The sequence below is a fragment of the Gavia stellata genome, chromosome 4, assembly GCF_030936135.1.
Source record: "Gavia stellata isolate bGavSte3 chromosome 4, bGavSte3.hap2, whole genome shotgun sequence".
Lineage (NCBI taxonomy): Eukaryota > Metazoa > Chordata > Aves > Gaviiformes > Gaviidae > Gavia > Gavia stellata.
In genome coordinates this window covers 3140730-3161731 of record NC_082597.1, presented here as the reverse complement: position 1 = coordinate 3161731, position 21002 = coordinate 3140730, and the positions used below count along the sequence as shown (strand labels likewise).

General features: G+C 42.2%; 1 protein-coding gene across 3 annotated transcripts in view; it reads right to left on the bottom strand.

Annotated features, from left to right (window-relative positions):
- Positions 1–4658: 4658 nt before the first annotated feature.
- CHCHD3 (coiled-coil-helix-coiled-coil-helix domain containing 3) overlaps positions 4659–21002 on the bottom strand; it is a 164169-nt gene continuing 147825 nt past the window's right edge. For 2 of the 3 annotated variants that reach the window (XM_059816777.1, XM_059816774.1), the window contains 2 exons: positions 11231–11366; positions 4659–5390 (listed from right to left, as the gene is read on the bottom strand). In XM_059816777.1, coding sequence (XP_059672760.1) covers positions 5364–5390; positions 11231–11366 — 163 coding nt within the window. In that variant the 3' untranslated portion in view covers positions 4659–5363. The remainder of the gene's footprint in view (positions 5391–11230; positions 11367–21002) is intronic. The other variant, XM_059816775.1, reaches the window with a different exon arrangement.

Sequence of the window (21002 nt, the reverse complement as noted above, 5' to 3'; positions counted from 1 at the left end):
ATGAACACGGAGAAGAGCCTGCTTAGCTTGCAATTTACTTGGGAATTTGATCCGCTTCTCCCGGCTCCAGCACCACCTCCCAAACGAGCACTTGCAGTTTGATCCGTACAGTCACCCTCACTTTGGGATAACGGAGACAGCTGCTCTACCCCCATCCACCTGCGGGACTTGCAAAGGAAGGAGGGACGGTTTTCCTGCGTAGGGTGGTCAGAAAATAACTGTGGTTTCATACGACAGCTGAACAGAAAAAACTCACCTCCGGTTGCCGACTTGCACCCCAAGCTGGTCGGAAGCCCTCCGTTAAAGCAGCAAGGCAGCCCACGGGTGAAGGGATGTGGAGGATCTAATGTAAGGAGCGGCGGAACAACCTTTCTCTCCCAAGAGCAGCAATGCCACGGTGACACTTTGAAATGGTTACCCAAAAGGTGCCCCCAGCAGCCTTAACAGCACGTAAAATCTTTGTAAGAAATACCACCCCACCACTGGGCTACCTGCTGCCTTAGGTCCTCTCCTGACTATGGCACAAGCGCTTTTGGATGTCATTGGAAGGTGGCTCAAAAGTTTTTTGGGCACAAGACCTCTGACAAGCAGAATTTTTAGGGTTATTTTTCCTCTGAACCATCCCATTCTTGGCAATGTCAGATGCTACTTCCCACGCAGGAGGGAGAAGGGTTAACCCGGCGGGGGGTTGCTGCAGCACTGCAATTCAAGGTGCTCCCTCCAGCACAACGGCTGAGTGTTCTCTTCCCAGCAGTTACTGGCTTGAGAGAGAATCAAACTAATTACCTTAGTAATTACCAAACTAATTACCTCTCTAATTACCAAGCGTCTTTGTTCACATGGAGCTGACATTCTTGCAGAGGAGCCCTGGCTCAGTGCCCCATACTCTCTGCCTGGCTCTTTCACAATGACTTGAAGACCCAGGTCCTCTTCACATCACGGTTCTCCTCACACCATATTCAGGATGTCTCCCTCTTCCTCAGGGAGGGGTAGATGCTGATCAAGCTCCTTGGCTGGTGCAGGCAAGTTTGCACTGCAGTGGCTGTTTTGCTGCCAGGCAGATTACGGAAGGGCACAGTACCTTTGCTGCACAAAGGTTTCTCTGGCGGGAATATCCTTAGCACAGCGCTGTGGGATCACCACCACACTGATGACCAAACTAGAGACACACTTGCCTCCAGGCCCTATTTGGTACGGCTCCCTCCGACGAGAACAGCAGCTGAGAGCAAACAGGAAGGTGACTTGAGATGACAGACGTTCCTCTCCAACAGAGAGTTGAAAACAGCAGGGTGTTCACCCAGCAAAACCCAACGTGAACATCGCTGTCAACTGACCTTCCCTCCCCAAGCTCCCTCTTTGTTTTCCAGACCTCTGCCTGAATCTTGCCTTGGGCTCCAAAGAGCCAGGGTCTGGTAGTCATTCGCCACTCTCCTGAACTTCAATGTGACAGTGGGTGCTTAGCCCTGAAAACAGCCCCCAGCTCTTTAAGGAAGAATCATTGTTCTTAAAGCATGAACACAAACGGTTTCATTAATGCTGATCATGACCTGCAGATGATTTCATATGAAGAGATGTTAGAGCCTGAACACAGAAAGTGCTCTCATGGCTGTAAAATGGATGCCCACCCTGCACATGCCCTCTCTCGCTCTCTCCTTCCACGCTCCCCTCTCGTGTCTTCAGCCAACTTCCAAAACGCAGTCTCAGCTCAACACAAACCTTTGCAAATTGTGAACTGACCAGCTTACAAAACTCACTTCTGCAACCATCTGCCCGCAGGTGAGAAGACACCCAAACCTAAATCCTTATCTGATTTTAAGTGGCAACACCCACCTCTTGATCAAATAGGATTTACTATGGGCGGGTGAGCTGCACTGTGTTATCAACTGGCACGGGACAAATGATGTCATCACCTGATGGTTTCTGGGTCCTGCAAATGAGATTCGGCACCCTGGGCAAATGACTTGGCACCCTTCAGTTTTCTCTGTCCCTGCTATTTGGGAAGCAAGGCTGCCTCGCTCTGTCCAGCGGTACCTACTGTGATCAATGGCTGGTTTTGGTTAGGGATCTCCAGGTGCTCATAGAATAGAAAGATGCGTATAAAGAAAACACTAGACATAATCGGTTTGCCTTGCCCAAACCCGATCAGCATTCGCAGCTGGAGGGAAGACCTTGCAACGGTTTGCAGAGAAGAATATTGTCTAGGAATTCTGTTATTTTGGAAAGGAGAACAAAAAGGGTAGAAAAGGGAAAGGCTCCCCCTCCTATCGCTTCTTCAGCTTGAGAGATGACATGTAACTCCACCAGACGGAGTCCACCTGAAACTCCGTTACCCTCTTTAGATTCTCTCAAAAAGGGCACAGGATATAAAAAAGAACAAAGCAGTGGCCATTTCAGCTGTGAAATTTATCCCAACCCGTAGCCATTTCCATATTAAAGCTAATTCCAAATATCTGCTTAAAACTGTAATGCAGGGATATCCTAACAGGTGAAAAAAAATCCCCAATGCTGCAAGGTTATGTGATCTGTCTCAGACACACACGACTCCTGAGGAAAGGAAGTCTAGCAGCTGAAAGAGTCTAACACTGCTAAATTACATGAGAGTAGGATAGCAGTGATTATTTTGACACCATTGAAAGACTTGTGATTTGTTCCATAGACACGGAGCAAAGAACAATGAAAAGCTTTGATTTAGCTGTTACAATACTGCTTTTCCATTTAAAACCCGAGGTAAAATTGACCTTTGGTTACAGCTGATCAGAGCTTGTGAATGACCAACAAGAACATCTGAAATTATCCTCTACCATGGGCGGAGAGTGTCATGCCTTCACCTATCATCCCTAGAGAACATCATCCCTGTCATCCCTTCTAAGATCAGGATCCATTAAGCTGAGTTCAAATTCTCAGTTGGCAGTGAGCATTCTTAGAGAGATCTGGTTATTTCTGAGAAGGAGGGAGACCTCCCCACAGGTTTTCCATTCTAAAAAAAGAGAAAAATGGGAAACTTCAAAGATTTTCAATCTCGAAATGTAGCGACAAGGTAAGTCTTGTGTGGAAGGACACTGTCCAGAACAGACTAGACCCAGCACTTTTTCTCCTTCCCCCCAGCACCATAAACAGTAAGCTACAGACACACGCTCCTCTTGCTTGTGCTTCTTCAGATCCTGTGAACCTTGCTTTTTTATTATTTTTCTAAAAATATCATTAGTCCAGTTTCAAAATGAAAGATGGCAAATGTCTCTATTTTAGGCAGACCTACTGCTTCCTTGAGCAGAAATGCCCAACATCATTTCTCAGCTCTGTTTTCAAAAGAACAGTGTCCTGCTTGACGTCCCTACCAGCAAGTGGGGAGAAGGAAGAAGACAAAGACCGACAAAAGGACTAGGATGCAGGTATGCAGGGTGGCAAAGGCAGAAGAGGTGGCAAACTGAAGCTCACTCCAGAAACGTTCAGAACTGCTCCTCTACTTCAAAAAAGTTGTCCACAACGTGGACAATTTAAAGTCTACACCCTGTTTGCCGCTATCAGCATGCCCCAAGCTCAAGCAACACATGCTAGAGACGCCGCTACTGATGATACAGAAGATGTTTAAAGAACACAACATCTCAAATGAAGCCCGAAACACAGTTGGAACAAAGCAAGCAAGACTGACTCCCATTGCTCAAGGCTGTCAGGATGGGAAACCAATAAACATTTGGCAATAACAGAGACCTTCCTTCCCAGCATAGCTCTTCTGATTTTACAGAATCATCTGGCCTTAAAAACGTCTGCTTTTCCTCTATGCTGCGTTTTGCTGCCAATTCTAAGTCTGGCAAGGATGGATCTGCCAACTTCTTGGCTCTCTGTTACAAAAGAGAACATTATAAAGGAGAATTTGTGAGTTAGCTGATTTGTAAACACTACAGCAAGTCACCACGTAAACATGTCGCTTATGTCCCTGCTATTTCTGTCAAGCAGTTTACCTGGCACCTGACGTTGAACTCCAGGATTTTCCTCTCCTACTGATATTACAGTTGCTTCACGGGTAAAACAGCCCAGCTTCTTTTTGTAGCATTAAAAAAAAAAAAATCCTTAATTAAACTGTGCTCGCAAAGCATCTTGATAATTAGAATAGGAGAGTCACTGGCAATATTTTGAATATAAATGAGATCTGCAGGTGCACTCGCAGTTGTACAGTAGGATGCAGTTCAAACGTAGCCAATTAGAGAAGCAGAACAGGTAAATAAATAGCAGAAAGCTCTAGACAGGTTGCTCATTTGACACTGTTACTATTACTATAGCGTAAAAATCTTCTCTAAGATTGCTCGGTAGGATGAATGCGGCAGTCGTTACCTGAACAAAACCAAATGAAACTGGGTACTTGCATAAAGATGGTTTGCAGTTTTGGGCACAGTATGCCCTTTCATTCACAAGTACTTTCCAAGAAAGGAAGCTCTGGTGGTGCATGAATCACAGCCCACCATCACGTGGGATCCTTTTAGGTTGCTGTGATGGAAAACAGTTATATGGAAGTACTGTTCCTGAAACCAGGGTTGGTTATGCATAGAAGTCTATGCTTTAAAGCTTCAGCAATAACATCTGCTGGGAAAACATGATTGACGCAGCAGAGGGAACACCATCCGCCTCTGAGAAGTGGAAAGAGAGACAGACTGAAACATCAATCTTGTGCATAAAATATATTTATTGTTGGAACAGAGCGAGGCATATTCGTCAGTACTTGATAAGGAGTGAGGAGCACAACAGAATCATTTCACGTAAATAAAGGCCATGTTATATCTTAAGTGTCAGATCATTAACATCATTCCAGCAGAAGGCCTGGAGAGAGACTTCATTAAGTTACATAATTTGTGAAATAAGTTAAAGCACAATTTACGTCATTATACAGTGTAAGGAAAACTTTAATATGAGCAAGGAATACCGGCTGTACAGCGAGGAGCAGCAGCTGACTTGCTCACAAAGCACCGCCACGTCCCGGCACACCAAGTGTTACATACCCGTGCCTTTGACACAGAGAAGTTTTTGAGGAGATTCTACAATGAAATAGCAGCATTTGAAGGATATTTCCCCTTTCTGAGGTCAGTGAAAGGTTCTTTTCTTTTCCTTCCTTCAATCACCAATAAGTGGATTTTACTGAGACTGAACAGTATCTTCGGATGTATGATTTCTGATGTAATAAGATACAGGTCTTGGCTTTTCAAACGGTCACACTGATTGAGCTGTGATGGCTGCTGCTCTTGAAATGGCTCTTCCAGTTCTTCTCTTTATTGGTCTGCCCTGTAAATGGGCTGTCGTATCATTCTTGGGGAAAAAATGCTCTTCTGCTGAAATTAGAGTTGATGGTCTTGTGCTTGATTTGGACAATGCCTTTATCCTCCTCTCCCAAGCATGCTCTGCTAAGAAAACGGTCAGGGGGGAAGGGAAGAGAGAGGGAGAAACACATATTTCAGTAACTCAAAGTTATTCCAGAGACTCCCTGAAGTTTGCCTATAATCCCTTCCTAGGATTTGCGCTTTTTTCAATAAAAATATAGAAGAAACGTTGTCAACATACACATCATCACAGGGACAAGTCACAGAAGCAGAACGAAGCTATTTGAGGACTCAAGAAGCCAGCCATTTGGAGGCCTGAAGGGTTGCAGTAATGATTCCTTCTCATCCACCCTAATGCTATCACGGCTCTGGTGCTATGGCTATTAAGCAAATTAAAACGTCTGACCTTACAATAAGATAAATCCTGTTCCCAGCAATTACATACTCGAGGCAATATATCCTGAAGTCATACAACACGAAGTATCTCCCCTACCTACCTCCTTCCCGTGTTCTGAGTCATAATCAAAATCTCGATAGTCTGAACATGTTGCACTGACCTTGCGCTTCATTATTCACCCCCTGTGCACTGTCAGGCCACCAAGAGCTAAAAGCATAGATCTGTCAAGTAGTCAAGAGTTACTCCTCCTGCCACAGCAGAGAGCTCTGCCATCAAGGTCTGGACTCTTCGGAGCGGTCCTGCCCTCTACCATGAAAATGCAGACTTGCAAGGACTTGTAAGGCTCTACTAAGAACTTCCTACTGCCATGATCTAGAAATAAAGGGTCTGCAGAAACAGGGACATGTATGGCTACTACTTGTCTAGATCAGTAAGGAGAACAGAAAGGTGGAATCTAATAGGACAGTGCCAGGCTAGGCAGTAGAAGCATGCTGGAGGCCATCCGTGTTCACTGGAGGATGACAACTATGCTGGTTTTGGCTGGGGTAGAGTTAATTTTCTTCATAGTAGCTACTATGGGGCTGAGTTTTGGATTCGTGCTGGAAACAGTGTTGATAGCACAGGGATGTGTTAGTTACTGCTGAGCAGTGCTCACACAGAGTCAAGGCCTTCTCTGCTCCCCACCCCACCAGCGAGTAGGCTGGGGGTGCACAAGAAGTTGGGAGGGGACACAGCCGGGACAGCTGACCCCACCTGACCAAAGGGATATTCCATACCATACGACGTCATGCTCAGCATATAAACTAGGGGGAAAGCTGGCCAGGAGACTGCTGCTTGGGGACAGGCTGGGGGTCGGTCGGAGGGTGGTGAGCAATTGTTTTAATTTACATCACTTGCCTTTCTTGGGTTTCATTTTGTTGTTGATGTAATTTTCCTCTTCATTACAATTTTTATTGTCATTATAATTTTATTTTATTTCAATTCATTTATTAAATTGTTCTTATCTCAACCCATGAGCTTTCTCACTTTTACTTTTCCAATTCTCTCCCCCATCCCGATGGGGCAGGGGAGAAGTGAGCGAGCAGCTCTGTGGTGCTTAGTTGCCTACTGGGGTTAAACCACGACGACGACGTTGACTAAGTTCTTGCCTTCCAAACTCAGAAAGTGGGGAAGACAGTAATTATGAGTCTCCTTGTAAGAAATGGTAGGAAGGGATTTGATAACTTTTAGGGTTTATGTCAGGAGCAAGCCCAAATGTAAACCTCAAAATCTTACAGGAGACGTACAAACAGCTGATTCAAGTATTTGAGCTGCAGTATCTGGCCAGACACGGCACATTGTCTTGTGCGTCTGGACTGCATTGGCAGAGTCACAGAAGTTAGAGCTCAGGAAAATTAAAAATAAAAGGAATGAAAAACCTCTTGTCATGTATGTCTTCAACCAAATTCTCATGGTATTTCTAAAAATAACCTGGTGAACCATTCAACTCAATCAATCAGTGTTTCTGCAAGGATTAAGAGGTGTACCAAGGAGAAGGACAGTGTGCACATGAAAAGACAGTAAATGTCCTTGTGATCACAAATATTCTCCAGAATCCATAGTAGAGAAGTACACACCGACAAAACAAAAGGAGTCGGGTTTATGCTCCATAGGTGCTATTACGAACAAAAATAAGGGAAACTTTTATTAGTTAACAAAATCTCCAATCTCAGTTTGACAGCATCCCCACGGAGATTTCTGTAAAACTGATGAAGGCTACTTTAACTGGAAGACTCTTTTTGCAGTGGTATTAGAGAAACTTGCTCAAAGGCATCGCTGGGCTGAATATTAACTTTACGTAAATTTAACACTGCATAAGTTAATGCAGGAAATTCCCATAAGATCTGAGAAAAATTGTGTTACTTTTATTTAGTGTCCTAAGGAAAGAAATTGCAGATATTTGTTCATCACACGCATATTTCTGCCCACAAAATTTCATCTTCAGACAATTGGGAGTATTCCAGGGCTCGCTTTGCTTTTGTCTATATTTTTGGGGGCTTTTTTAGTCTTCTTTACTGACTCTTGCCATTTAATATCACCTACAAATTTACTTTACGTATTTAAAATATTTTCCTTCTGTTTTTTCATGACACCCGTGTAGGCGTGAAGGGAACCTGGTCTGACTCTTCCATAATAAACTTCCTTCAATCAAGGTGGTGTTAAATGGTGGCCATAAACGACAATGACTTTTTATTGCGTTTCAGTTCACAGTGTTTCCAGCTACACTAATTTTACATATTTTTCTATTAGATTGGAAGATGGTATCTAGTAAAAATACTGGAGGATGAAGCTTAAAAAAATGGTTTTATCCTAAGTAGGACACATGATTAAGGACCACTCCATCCTACAAATTAAGATAACGGTTACAGCAAGGCTGAAGAGGCTGAAGGATAACATTTTGTAGCCAGGCTGTCAGACACCAGCAGCTGTTGGAATCAGTCTTTGAAGTACTTTCAAATCTAACCTGCCTGCAGAGACTTGCATCCCTGTGAAATTCAATAGTCTAATAGGAAACTATTGCATAGACTTCATTAAGCTATAGTCTAGTTGTGTTTCCATATAGGAATTAGGACTCCCCGTAGCCCGGGGCGGGTGGATAAAAAGAAAGGAAAAAAAAGGGTATTTTAACAGCCACCTTGTCCATACCAGTGGACAGCAGACTAGGATAAATCATAAAAATGCCACTGGATGGTCCGTATTAGCGCAGTGACTTGTCCGGCTGGAGTTACTTCAGCAGTGGGAGCACAAATACATGCCACAGACAATCCTAGTATCTTCCCCTTAATGGCTCCATTAAGTAGTTTCTTCTCTCCATTACTATTATAATAAAATGCAAACATTAATAACAGAGTTTAATTTATCTCACTAGCTTCTCATGACTTTGGGAAAAGATTTAAAGTGAAGATACAACAATGTGTCAAACTCCTCTGAATTAACAGCTCTCTGGGCCTTTCTAACAAGGGGAGAAAAGGACAGATAGAGACATGAGATTACAGACAGGATGAGAAATAAGGAGCATACAGAAGAGAGGGTGAGATAATTATAAGCAAGATAGGAAAGAAAGAGGAGTCAATAAATTCAATTTATGAAAAGCACAGAGTGTGCTCAGCCTGAGCACAAGTGCCCAGACTCACCGCCAGGAAATCGGATTAGTTAACTTACTTGGTTTTCAATATCTTCGTCTATTCCCTCTAGCAAATTTTCCTCTTTCTTTGTTTCTTGTAGCCAGTGTCAGTTAACTTTTTCATTTCTGAATCTGCTATTTATCCCACTCCTCTGTCTTCTAACCAAGCACACATAGTAGGTAATTTTGCAGTATTTTGTAACAGCATCTAGCAATTATTTCAAAGTAACTGTTTGTCTGGACTTCTGGGCAATCAGCGAGTAAAAATAATTACAATTACAGCTGCAACACATGGAGGATGAGCTATAGAGGACTGATGTTCATTATGAAAAACAATTGCTCCTGCTTGCAAATATTTCCATAATAAAAGGCTTCTCTTTCTCTGTTATCATAAGAGAGAAACCTCTCTGAATTCTCATCTTGAAGCATGTGTGAAAGAGAGTAAGAAGCATTTAGGAAACACTTTTAACTACTTGACAGGCTTGGTTGAAGATCTTCAACAAAAAAGGTGTTTAAAAGGGTTCAAAAACCTAATGCTCATATTTATGCAATTTTCTTTTCCTGCATCTTCTGAACATGAATTAATTCATCCTCATCATAGTCTTCTGAAGAAACTCCTATCAGATACAAACTTTAGTTATAGCTTATACATGTATAAGTAATTAATCTAAATTTTCTAGTTACTTTAAAAAATAATATAGAACTATAAATAGAGTAAATTAGTGTTCCAGATGATGCAAGCCACATTGGTGGCTTGGTGCATTAAGAAGTGGGCAGGAGAAACACCAAAGGATAGACTGAAGGAGGTGATTTTGAAAAGGACGGGGTGATCTCACTGACTTCTGTATTTCATCACACGGATCCTCTTTAAAGTTTTCACTGATGATAACAACGTTTAATATCATAAAGTGATTTTAGAGCTGCCCGGACAGCCACACAAATTGTCCTCATCCCGCACTGTTCAGAGAACAACCACGCTACAGCTGTTAGCTGAGTTTGTCTTCCAGCACTGCCAGTCCAGCCAGGCTGCCCTTGCAAAAAGGAGCAAACTAACCGTATAAACAAAGAATTAACAATAACAGCACCGCACAAATGTATGCAGTGCTGTGGGCTGAGGAACAGCTTTAGCACTGCCACGCAACCACTGGCTCCTACCACGTTTTACATAGCACTAGACCACGAGCAGTGTTAACTCCAGCAAGATCTTCAGTACTACCAGAGCAAGACTGCACCAGTGTAACAGCAAAAAGGTCACGGTGAATGCTTATAGTCAAAGTCTTACTACTTTTCTGTACGGGCAGAACTAACGTGACTGAAAATCATCGTTATCAAATACTAGACGTGCTTGCTGGGTCTCTGCTAACACGTTAGAGCACACGTTTTCACATGTTCAAGATTAACTCATACATTTTAACAGAAATAAGGATCAACAGACTTATTTAAGCACTTTTGACATACACTACATACGTGGCCTATAAGCACATTTGCAACTCGTTTCTTTAAGAACACAATCGAGGTCAACATATGCATCTCTCTATGTGAAAGATGTAAGCTGTTGAAAAAGAATCATGTTCATAAATTTTAACTTCTTTTCACCAAAAGATGTATATATTACCATGATTTTCCCTTACGCTACACTAATAAAGCATTAAAGTTTATAATCTACAGTAACAATCCATACCCTAGCAAATTGGATGAGAGGATGCCAAGACCAGGTAAATGGTAGTATTAGACTCTCAGAGTACATAACATAAAAGAAATCAAGACTTCCAACTGGTGAGCAACCTAGTTTGAGACATCCATTCATTTCTTACTGAAAGTGGTCATCTTTATGACAAATAGTACCACGTAGTTTAATCCCTTTGTTTTACTGCTAGAACTGCAGATGCCAGGAAACATCTGCCAACAGCGATAGCTACTACACTAAACAAGAGCTTCCCAAGGGAAGAGATGGAAACCCTAGCATTTAAATAAATTGAAAGTGGACTCCACAGAGCTTGTGAGAATGTACATACTGGGAACAGTACTGTTTTGGCATGTGAGAAGGGCTAATTGGATAATCCAATAGTCTTTCTCTCTTCTTAGAGAGATAGATATTAGATATAAGGAAGAAATTCTTCACCATGAGGGTGGTGAAGCACTGGAACAGGTTGCCCAGAGAAGTTGTGGATGCTCCAACCCTGGAAGTGTTCAGGGTCAGGTTGGACGGGGCTTTGAGCAACCTGGTCTAGTGGAAGGTGTCTCTGCCCATGGCAGGGGGGTTGGAACTAGATGATCTTTAAGGTCCCTTCCAATCTAAATCATTCTATGATTTTATGATTCTTCATTCCATCATTAATTCATTGGCAATATTTCTACACCCACCTGTTTGGCATGATTGACACAACGCAGATACTGGCTAGCCAGGGCAGAGCAGCTGAGGGTCTCCTGAGCGTGTTGCTGATAACATTGTAGAATTTTATCCTGCAGATCAGCGCAGACTGGATGAGACTCATATCGCCTGGGGAAAGAGAAAAGAACATTTTGGTTTCCTTCTCAAAAAAATTTCAGGAAAGATGCAACTCTCTTAATTTTTTTTAAGAAGTAAACTAAATAATAGAAGTGAAGAAAACACTTGAAAGTTGTAAAGAAAGGCTGTTTCTAGAGCTAGATGGGTTATAAAGTGGGTAACATCAGACACAAACATCAAGGTGAGCTGCAGAAGCTTGGCTCTTCGGGACACAAGTGTCCTCCTGATCCAGCACTCGCGTTCCAGCTGGCAGAAAAAAAGTAACATCCAACTTCACGTGAGCACACGTCTTTAACTGAAGATCCCAGAAATGACGAAGCACATCTGATCTCACCTACATTAGAAAAACAGTCACAGAACCACAGGAAAGCTTCCTCGCTTTGGTCCTATGACCATATCATCTTGCTACTTATTAAATATTGCTGTTGCACAAAACTGAAATCACCCATTGGGTTGACCTCAAAAATACAAAAATCCTGCTACCATCAGCAAATTACACAACCTACTTCTGCTGATCTGATGATATGCTCTATTTTTGGCGCATCCTCCTTCCCATCACCTCAATTCTAATCCTGACACCAGATGTGCAAGTTATTTAGGAATTTTGTCTATTATTTTCTTTACTGTATAGATCCATTACTCTTGCCATCTTTTCGGCTGATGCAATTCACTTTTTGCCTTCAATGGAAGCTTCTTTAGTTCGTCCTGTAAAATTCAACGTCTTTTGGACAAAAATCTTGCCATTTGCATTAATCTAGAAAATGTTATCCACACTGATAATGCCACAGAATTAAAATGGGAATACAATACTTTCCTATTTCAAAAGTAAGGGGGTTGGCAAAGTGTTTCAGAGACAAAATGTCCATGGAAATTTTTTGGCTAACTGGACATCTACTTTATAAATACTTTTTAAGGTACTCATTTCTATGAGAGACAATCAAATCACAGTTAAAACCCTTTCACACCAAAGATAAAATATTTCAATGGTAGAAAAAAACATATGAAAATTTAGAAAATTTACAGGTCATATGCCTTGAAAACAACCATTTGCTTTATGTGTGCGAACTGTATACTTAACCTTCTCATTTACCCTACCAGGAAAGCCTGGCAGCATCTGCTCTAATACCCATTCCAGCCCAGATTATTTTTAGTTTAATACGGTTGTAAAAAAAATGAGACTCGTCAGCCACAGTATACTCAGATGAATATTCTGTTCCTACTTATTTTGCTGATTGGTCGAGGCAGGTCTCTATTTTACTACAGCAAGAAAGTGAAACGTGAAACACAATGCTGTTCCTTAGGGGAACTGACTTCTTGGCAATCACTCAAGATGTAGTACCAAAAAAAGAAATGTTAAGTCGCCTTGATTTTAGAGTATATACCTATATAAAACATCCCTCTTACTCTTTTCATTCATTACCGCGCATCTGTGAAATGCCTAAAACAGAATTCAAATGCAGTCCCAGGTGCTTAGACACTTTATGATCTGAAAGTTCAAACTTCTGTAGACTCTTACGGATGAGGATTTTCCCTTAATCCCCCCTCTGCTGATATCAGCAAGCACTTCAAAGGCATGTTAGGCATCAAAACGTATGACCATAAACTGCTGCACACTGACTGATTATGGCAAGGTCTGTATCGGGATGGAGTACGAGAGGAAGCACCATGTACGCTCTTTGCAGACGTTAAGACTCACAGCGGTGATGATATAGGTCTAATTAAACCAGAGCTTGTTTTAAATGCCTGAAACCCTGGTCTGGATTGATAAACCGATACAACAGACCATGAGTTAACACAAAATACACACGGTAAACCTAGCTGTGCCTTTATTCACCAGTGATTTTAAAGTGACTTCTTAAATAAAAGCGAAGTGTGAAGGAAATGGGCTGCTGTACACTTGCTACATAAATTCTGTAAATGTATTTAAAGCCATTTCAACGGGGGTACTCTAACGCACATCAAGGAGCTTTTTTGATTGCTTTTTTCCCTGAGCCATACCATTAGTGACCATTCAAAGTCCACGTATTATCCCTTATTTGAACGCTTCAATGGACTCTTGACGTTGCCAACCATACCGCAGTCCTGTAAGACGCGTTGTCCCTGCCCCACAGTTACTTGCTTTCATCCTACGACTCTTTGCTGGTGATTTTTCAAAACACTGCCTGTCCTTCTAGGCACTGCAGACCCGATGCAGGTCAACGCGAACAGGGCCACTTCCTTCAAGTCAACGAAGTCCATTTTCTTGGATTAATCTCTTGAAGGAGAGCACCGTCTCCGTATTGATCCGCTGTGCTTGTTACGCTACTCTAATGCACTATTTGCACTTTTGGGAAAACACTAAATGAGATTACTGCCTAACATTAGATGGCCATAAACCATGTGCTGCAGGATCTCCCGTTCAGGAAAGAAGGTTGCAATGCGCATTATGGTAACCCCACCAAAGGGTTTGCGATTGATTTCCGTTTGGTGACGGATGACAAGACTCTCAGACGGATGGTCAGAAACAGCCAACAGCAAGGCAACTCCTCAAAAGGGAAATGAAATACCTCCCTAAAAGAGAACTTCCCTAATGTTTCTATAAATAACGGTAATTTCACGGAAGCATTTAAGGGTTTGTGGGACTTGACTGAAGAAAAGAACTTGTAAGAAAAGGCAGATAGTGCAAAATCAGTAATTATGTGGAATCTAGTAAAAACAAGGAAGGTTTAAATACTTGAATGGATAAAGCAACCTGGTCTGGTACCAGAGCTGACCCTGCTTTGAGCAGGAGGTCCCTTCCCTGAACCATCCGGTGTCCTGAGAGAGATCTGTATTTTGGGACACATGGCAGGGAACTGTCTCGTTACTACTGGTTTTTTTTAATCACTTGGGAATTTCACAACTAAACTGAAGGCAAAAAGCACAATGTAGTAGTGAACAAGGACTGCCAGGGAACCCTGACAGATCTCCATCTCCATTCAGTGCAACTCAATAACTACAGAATCAACACACATGAAATCTAAAATGCCTTTCCTAGCAAAAGTCAATACGAACAGCAGTCTGATCTGCACCGTGCACCACATGGCATGCTAGTAACGACGTGTTTTTATTAAGTTTACAATTACTTGATCTGCTTTCGCTTTTCCAGCTGCTCCTCAAGCACCTCACAAACTAGCAGAATATTTCTGCGTGCTGGAATAAACCTCCGAGGGACGCGCGCACCCACCTTTTCCATCAAGCTGATGCACCGCAATCTCATAAAGGTAATAGGATGAAGACACAAAAGAAAATGAGAGAGCATTTTAAAAAGAAATATTCTATGCTAAAGCATGAAGAGAAAATTTAATGAAGGTAACTTTGTACTCATCTAGCCTCTCTCAAAGAGCATAGCTTATTGTACTCCTGGGGGCTCTGAGAAAGGAGCCCCTTCATGGCATTCAAACAAAATGTCTACTAAAGAGGAAATTTGAAATCACCACTGTAAGCTTTACAAGTTTTGTGATAAAACTGACATTCTGACTGAAGGAATCTGAATCGCTGATGAGTTTCCAGCTGTGCAGGTATCTGGCATAATCCCACCAGATCAGGACTTCAGGCAATTGTCATAAAATACGGGAAGAAAAACAGCAACAAAAAACCTGCAAGCATTACAAAAAATGGTGCCATTAGATGGCCAGAAGTATCCAGGGCTTAATTTTATTCGTCATTAAAATGCTGACACCTATCAAAAGCATCTGTTTTTATTTGTGTAACCCTTGGCATCTAAGCCTACCTCTGTACTTCTAAATAAAACAGACCAGAGATGATCCTCTGGGTCCGAGGCCAAGCAGCACGATACCACACAACCCTCATCTCTTATGTGTAAAATCTTGCCTTCCCCTCCGAACAAGCAGCTCAGCACATCCACATCCAAACCGCAAACTGGGGACGGTCCCCAGCACGCGCTGTTCCCCCAGTCATGGCCAATGTTGTCCAGGGAAGCGTTAGCTCCAAAACAAAACCCTGTAAATGAACATGCTACCAATTAGACCCAAAGCACAAGCAAGGGGAGAGCGCTAGAGACCATGTCCTGACCTGTTCTATTTATTCCTACCGATGTAGGAGAGGAGCCACGCTGTGACCAGACCCCAACTGCGCTAGGTAACGCACAAAGAAAAAAAACAGGAGTATGTTTCTTTTCTCAACGTGCTTATCATGCACACAAAGATAAGAAACAACAAATTGATGGTGAAACAAAAGGAAACGGAGGCAATCTGTACTCTCGCAATAGGCAGCCCACTAAGTATAGAATCACAGAATCATTAAGGTTGGAAAAGTCCTATAAGATCATCAAGTCCAACCATCAACCCAACACCACCATGCCCACTAAACCATGTCCCGCAGTGCCACGTCCACACGTTCCTTGAACACCTCCAGGGATGGTGACTCCACCACTTCCCTGGGCAGCCGGTTCCAATGCTTCACCTCTCTCTCCGTAAACAAATTTTTCCTAATATCCAGCCTAAACCTCCCCTGGTGCAACTTGAGGCCATTTGCTCTTGTTCTGTCACTCGTCACTTGGCAGAAGAGACCAACACCCACCTCACCACAACCCCCTTTCAGGTAGTTGTAGAGAGCGATGAGGTCTCCCCTCAGCCTCTTCTTCTCCAGACTGAACAACCCCAGCTCCCTCAGCCGCTCCTCATAAGACTCATAGTGATGGCCTAATTGTTTTCAAGTGCTTTAGGAACAACCAAGCGGATTTTTAGAGGGATTTGTGGGAAGTTAATCCATTAGCGTTGTCTACATCTAGCAGAAATTCCTTCTAAGAACAAGAAACAGTGAAACTCAGTTCTTGTTTGAAAACTGGATGAGTGAGGGATAGAAGGTGGCATCATGAGTGGATCAGAGAGACAGTATATGAGGAACTGGAATCAGCAGGGAAGCAGAAATGGGACATACAGGGCTTCAAAAGTGAAGGCGTGTGACTTCCACTGGATAACATTGATGGGGAAGCCAGTGGCAGGATGAAATGAGATGATGTGAATATGGGGTAGGAAACTACCTGCAGCACTGCTTTCAACAGACATCGTCAAGGCAAGAATTCACTTCTCAGGGCCGGGGAGGGGCGTACAAAAAATAATGAAAAAAATTGTTGCAGTAACTGGTAGCCTGAGTTGTGATGGATTTTGCTGAGCAGATGGACAAGAAAGGCCACATCTGAGATATTTTGCGTAGAGGCAGCGAGAGCGAAATGTAAGCCCAGCTGAAAAGACCTAGAGAGAAGGTCAGCTCAAAGATGACGTGTAAGCGATTAGTCAAACACCAGCAAGACAGTGGTATTTTCCATCATGACAGAAAAAGGTGGTGGTGAGGGGGTTATTCTTTTTTTAAGATTACCTCATCCAAAAAGAGTCACTTCCAACAGCGTCTCTGCTGAGTGAATTTGCAGGACTTGTTTATAGTATAGAAAATAGTTGCAAAACAAATAATAGGGGAAAAAAGACAAAAGGGCATATGGTAATGAAGGTCCTTACTGCTGCACCATTATTTTTAGTTTTTAAATTAATTTACTCTTTATATTAAATTATTTTTAAAAATTGTCTTCGCACATTTAAGTAGGTGATGACTTGAAAGTGCATTATGAAACATGTAAAGCACAAACCAAATGGTTATGTTCTTCTAAAAATCATTTGGAAGTAATACCACAGATCTGATTTCTGAGTAACTACAACGGAAGCTATGAAGCAGTCCATAATCAAACTGTGCCCACACAGAGCCCTCAAAATTACCGTGTGGGAAGTGCCGCCAGCAAAAGATCAAGTATTGTAGAGTTGATTCTTGCTTTTATTTACACTTGACTACATAGTGTGAGTTTTCTAAAAGGTGTAAAAGAAAGAATTTGCCTAACGAATCTATGATGAAATGGTGGAAGAGAACCACAGTCGTTTCTGCTCTCCAATTGAGAATGCTAAATGTGTGTAGTAATACTCAATAAATGACTTACGCAGAAGGCAGAATACAACTTACTCTGCCTGCTGACACATGAATATCTTTTGTACCCCTGGTGATCAGCTCCAGTGTTCCTATTGCCCATGTTATTTTTAGATTCTTTCACCTAAAATCCCGGCACTGACAAAACCACAGGCAAATGTTTGCCATCCTCTCATTTATTTAATCTCTCACCCAGACTTCTTAAAAGCAAATAAAAATGTATTTTGACCATTCTGACCTTTGAAATTTAGGGACGGAGATGAGAAGAGGAGGAAAGACTCATTCCAGCATATTCACACACATGCACTGCTTGAAGAGACATTTAATTATGTCTAGAGAGTACTAAGTCAAGTTCAATATGTTGACAAAAACCTGATTTAACAACAAAGACCGGCAGATAGTACGATTAACCTTTTTAGATGCTTTTTTTTCACCTAGTGAATGTTTCCCACCTGATAAAACACCTGGTATGTTGGTAGGATACCGGTTCAGCTTTCAGCATAAGCAAAGTGGAAACCGTTCCTTGTATTGCAACAACTTATTTATTACACACCGGGAAGAAAGAGCACCTCTAAGATTAACAGAGAGAATTTATGATCTCAAATCTGGCAAAGCACACAAATACGAGCAGAACTGCAAGAAGTGAGTAATTCCACATTTGCATGTGCAAAGTTATGCACATTCTTAAACCCCTTGTTGGCCTGGGACTTACAACAGGAAGAAATTAGGATGAGGACCAGAAAAGATGTCCTGGTTGTGAATCCTAATTAGACTGATGAACTAGTTGCCAAGGTAAGTCTTCAGACTCTGAGGACATTACATTAGGACTACATCTCTTCAGCCTAGAGAAAGACAATTGCAAGTGAACGTGAGCTGGATCTGTGAAACCATCAATGGCATACGAAAAGAGGCAGCCAGTGAGGATTTCTAGCAGTAGATTTACAACGAAAAAATAATTCAAGCCTTTTCCAAACAACACATAATGAAAAGCTGGTACTGACTGCTAGATGATACTGGGGTTATCACAAGGACATTTGGGTTCAAAAGATAATTACACAGTAATGAAACAGAACTCCATCAAGAGATTATAAGCAAAAATACAATATTTGGCTCAGGAAAGCCCCACTCCACTACTTGTTTGAAGGTAAAATGGTATCACTGCGTATTTCCCCTTTTTTTACAGCGTTCCGTAATACCCACCCCCAGCTTGTGCCAACAAGCTAGGGGCACCTCTGATCTGACCTGCTGTGACTGCTTGTACTCCAAAGAGCTTGACGAGCAAGTCATGAAATGAATACAAGACTCCCATCAACCCCAACAGACAAAATTAGATTGAATATTTTTATTTAAATTTATATTAATTGACTTTTATTACCCCAAACCACTATTCATTTACAAAATTCCCCTCCATGAAAAAAAGAACAAAAAGCCCCCTTAAAATACAAAGTACACCAACATATTATTATACAAATGTACCTTACACACAGCTGGTCCCTGCAGCTGCAAAGGGAACCACGTGTTGGAATTACCCAAATTTAGGATGCACATTTTTTTTTAGCTTAAGGAACGGTTTTTATTGAATACCAGGATACCAAAATAAACAACCACATGGATGATAGTGATACAAATTTTAGACTTCTAACAGGGGCATGCATGCCTCTACAGTGTAGAAACGATAACATAGCAACTACAGTCTTTAATCAGAAGAAACTCTGGAAGAGCAGTTTTATCTACATGGACTATATTATATCCACGTAATGCACCTATATGTTATCCATATGTAGAAAGAACTTCTTGGTCTTACACTGATCAAAACCAGTTCCTAAATTCAGCAAGATAAGAGGCAAAGAACAACCATCTCAGGTACAGAGAAGTCTGTCCAACCACTCGGCAGAACAAAAACCAAACTAATTCCACCACAAGAGTCAAATCTGCTCAGTCTGAATTGAGCAAACCCACCCCGCTTTCATACATACGTCATCAGCATATCAACGCTTGCATTTCAAGCCTCATAATGTAAATTCAGATGACAAATTATTTTTAGAGTTTGCACACGGCATCACTTGAGCTCTGTCTCACTCCTCCACCCCAAAAATTATTTAATGAAGGCTGGCAAGATTCCACTCGCTCAGCTGTTTATGAGCAGAGAAGTCAAAGATCATCGCAGCAAACAACTTCAGGTGGTGCCATTTCTTACTATTAGGACTTTCGGGGGCTTTTTGGCACTATGGAGGTTTGGCCTGCAGCAAGGGAATTACCGCTCTCTTCAGATCTAGTTACACCTCATGGTAAGGAAAGATGTAGTCTTTGGGACATTTCATTGATGCTTTGTTTTACATATTGGCCAAAACAACCCCATGCAATGCTACAGGCTTGGGGACGAGTGGCTGGAAAGCTCCCCGCAGAAAAGGACCTGGGGGTGTTGGTTGACAGCCGGCTGAATATGAGCCAGCAGTGTGCCCAGGTGGCCAAGAAGGCCAACGGCATCCTGGCCTGGATCAGAAAGAGTGTGGCCAGCAGGAGTAGGGAGGTGATCGTGCCCCTGTACTCGGCGCTGGTGAGGCCGCACCTCGAATACTGTGTTCAGTTTTGGGCCCCTCACTCCAAGAAGGACATTGAGGTGCTGGAGCGTGTCCAGAGAAGGGCGATGAAGCTGGTGAGGGGTCTGGAGCACAAGTCTGATGAGGAGCGGCTGAGGGAGCTGGGGTTGTTCAGTCTGGAGAAGAGGAGGCTGAGGGGAGACCTTATCACTCTCTACAACTGCCTGAAAGGGGGTTGTGGTGAGGTGGGTGTTGGTCTCTTCTCCCAAGTGACAAGTGACAGGACAAGAGGAAATGGCCTCAAGTTGCACCAGGGGAGGTTTAGGCTGGATATTAGGAAAAATGTCTTTACTGAGAGAGTGGTGAAGCACTGGAAGAGGCTGCCCAGGGAGGTGGTGGAGTCACCATCCCTGGAGGTGTTCAAGGAACGTGTGGACGTGGCACTGCGGGACATGGTTTAGTGGGCATGGTGGGGTTGGGTTGATGGTTGGACTTGATGATCTCACAGGTCTTTTCCAACCTTAGTGATTTTGTGATTTCTCATAGAAGTGGCTGATGCCAGTGGTTTGCAACTACTGCTGTTCCATGACTACTTGGAAATATTAACTAGCATTACATGCTATGTGAAAATACAATGTAATATTCCTAATTTTTAAAGGAAAAATTAATTTTGCAACAGTTTGAAACCTGTTTCTATATGAAGGTGGCCAAAAAAGCCCATTATAATTTTATCCACTCCAATGGATATTTTTTTTATTTTAATTTTCTTCCTGTCCCTACATTAAATTTTCTACAGCCATGTTACATCACTGCATGTGTAAAGCACACACACACACAAAAAGAATATAGACAAACCTAAACAAAGACCAAAACCACAAACGAGCAGCATAAACCAAATACAGGACAGCATACCACGTTGTAGATTTATTACTGCCACTTACTTCCCAAGAGCTACACAACTCACTTTAAGCTTTGTAAACTCATGAGTAACATGATCATCCCAAAATCGTGGTAATAAAATCTTCACAGCACCTTATACTGCTACACTAAAAAACAGCTTTCTCTTTATATAGGTGCTATATAATGTGTTCTAATAAGGAGACATGTTTCTCATCTGTAGCAAAGGTCAACTACT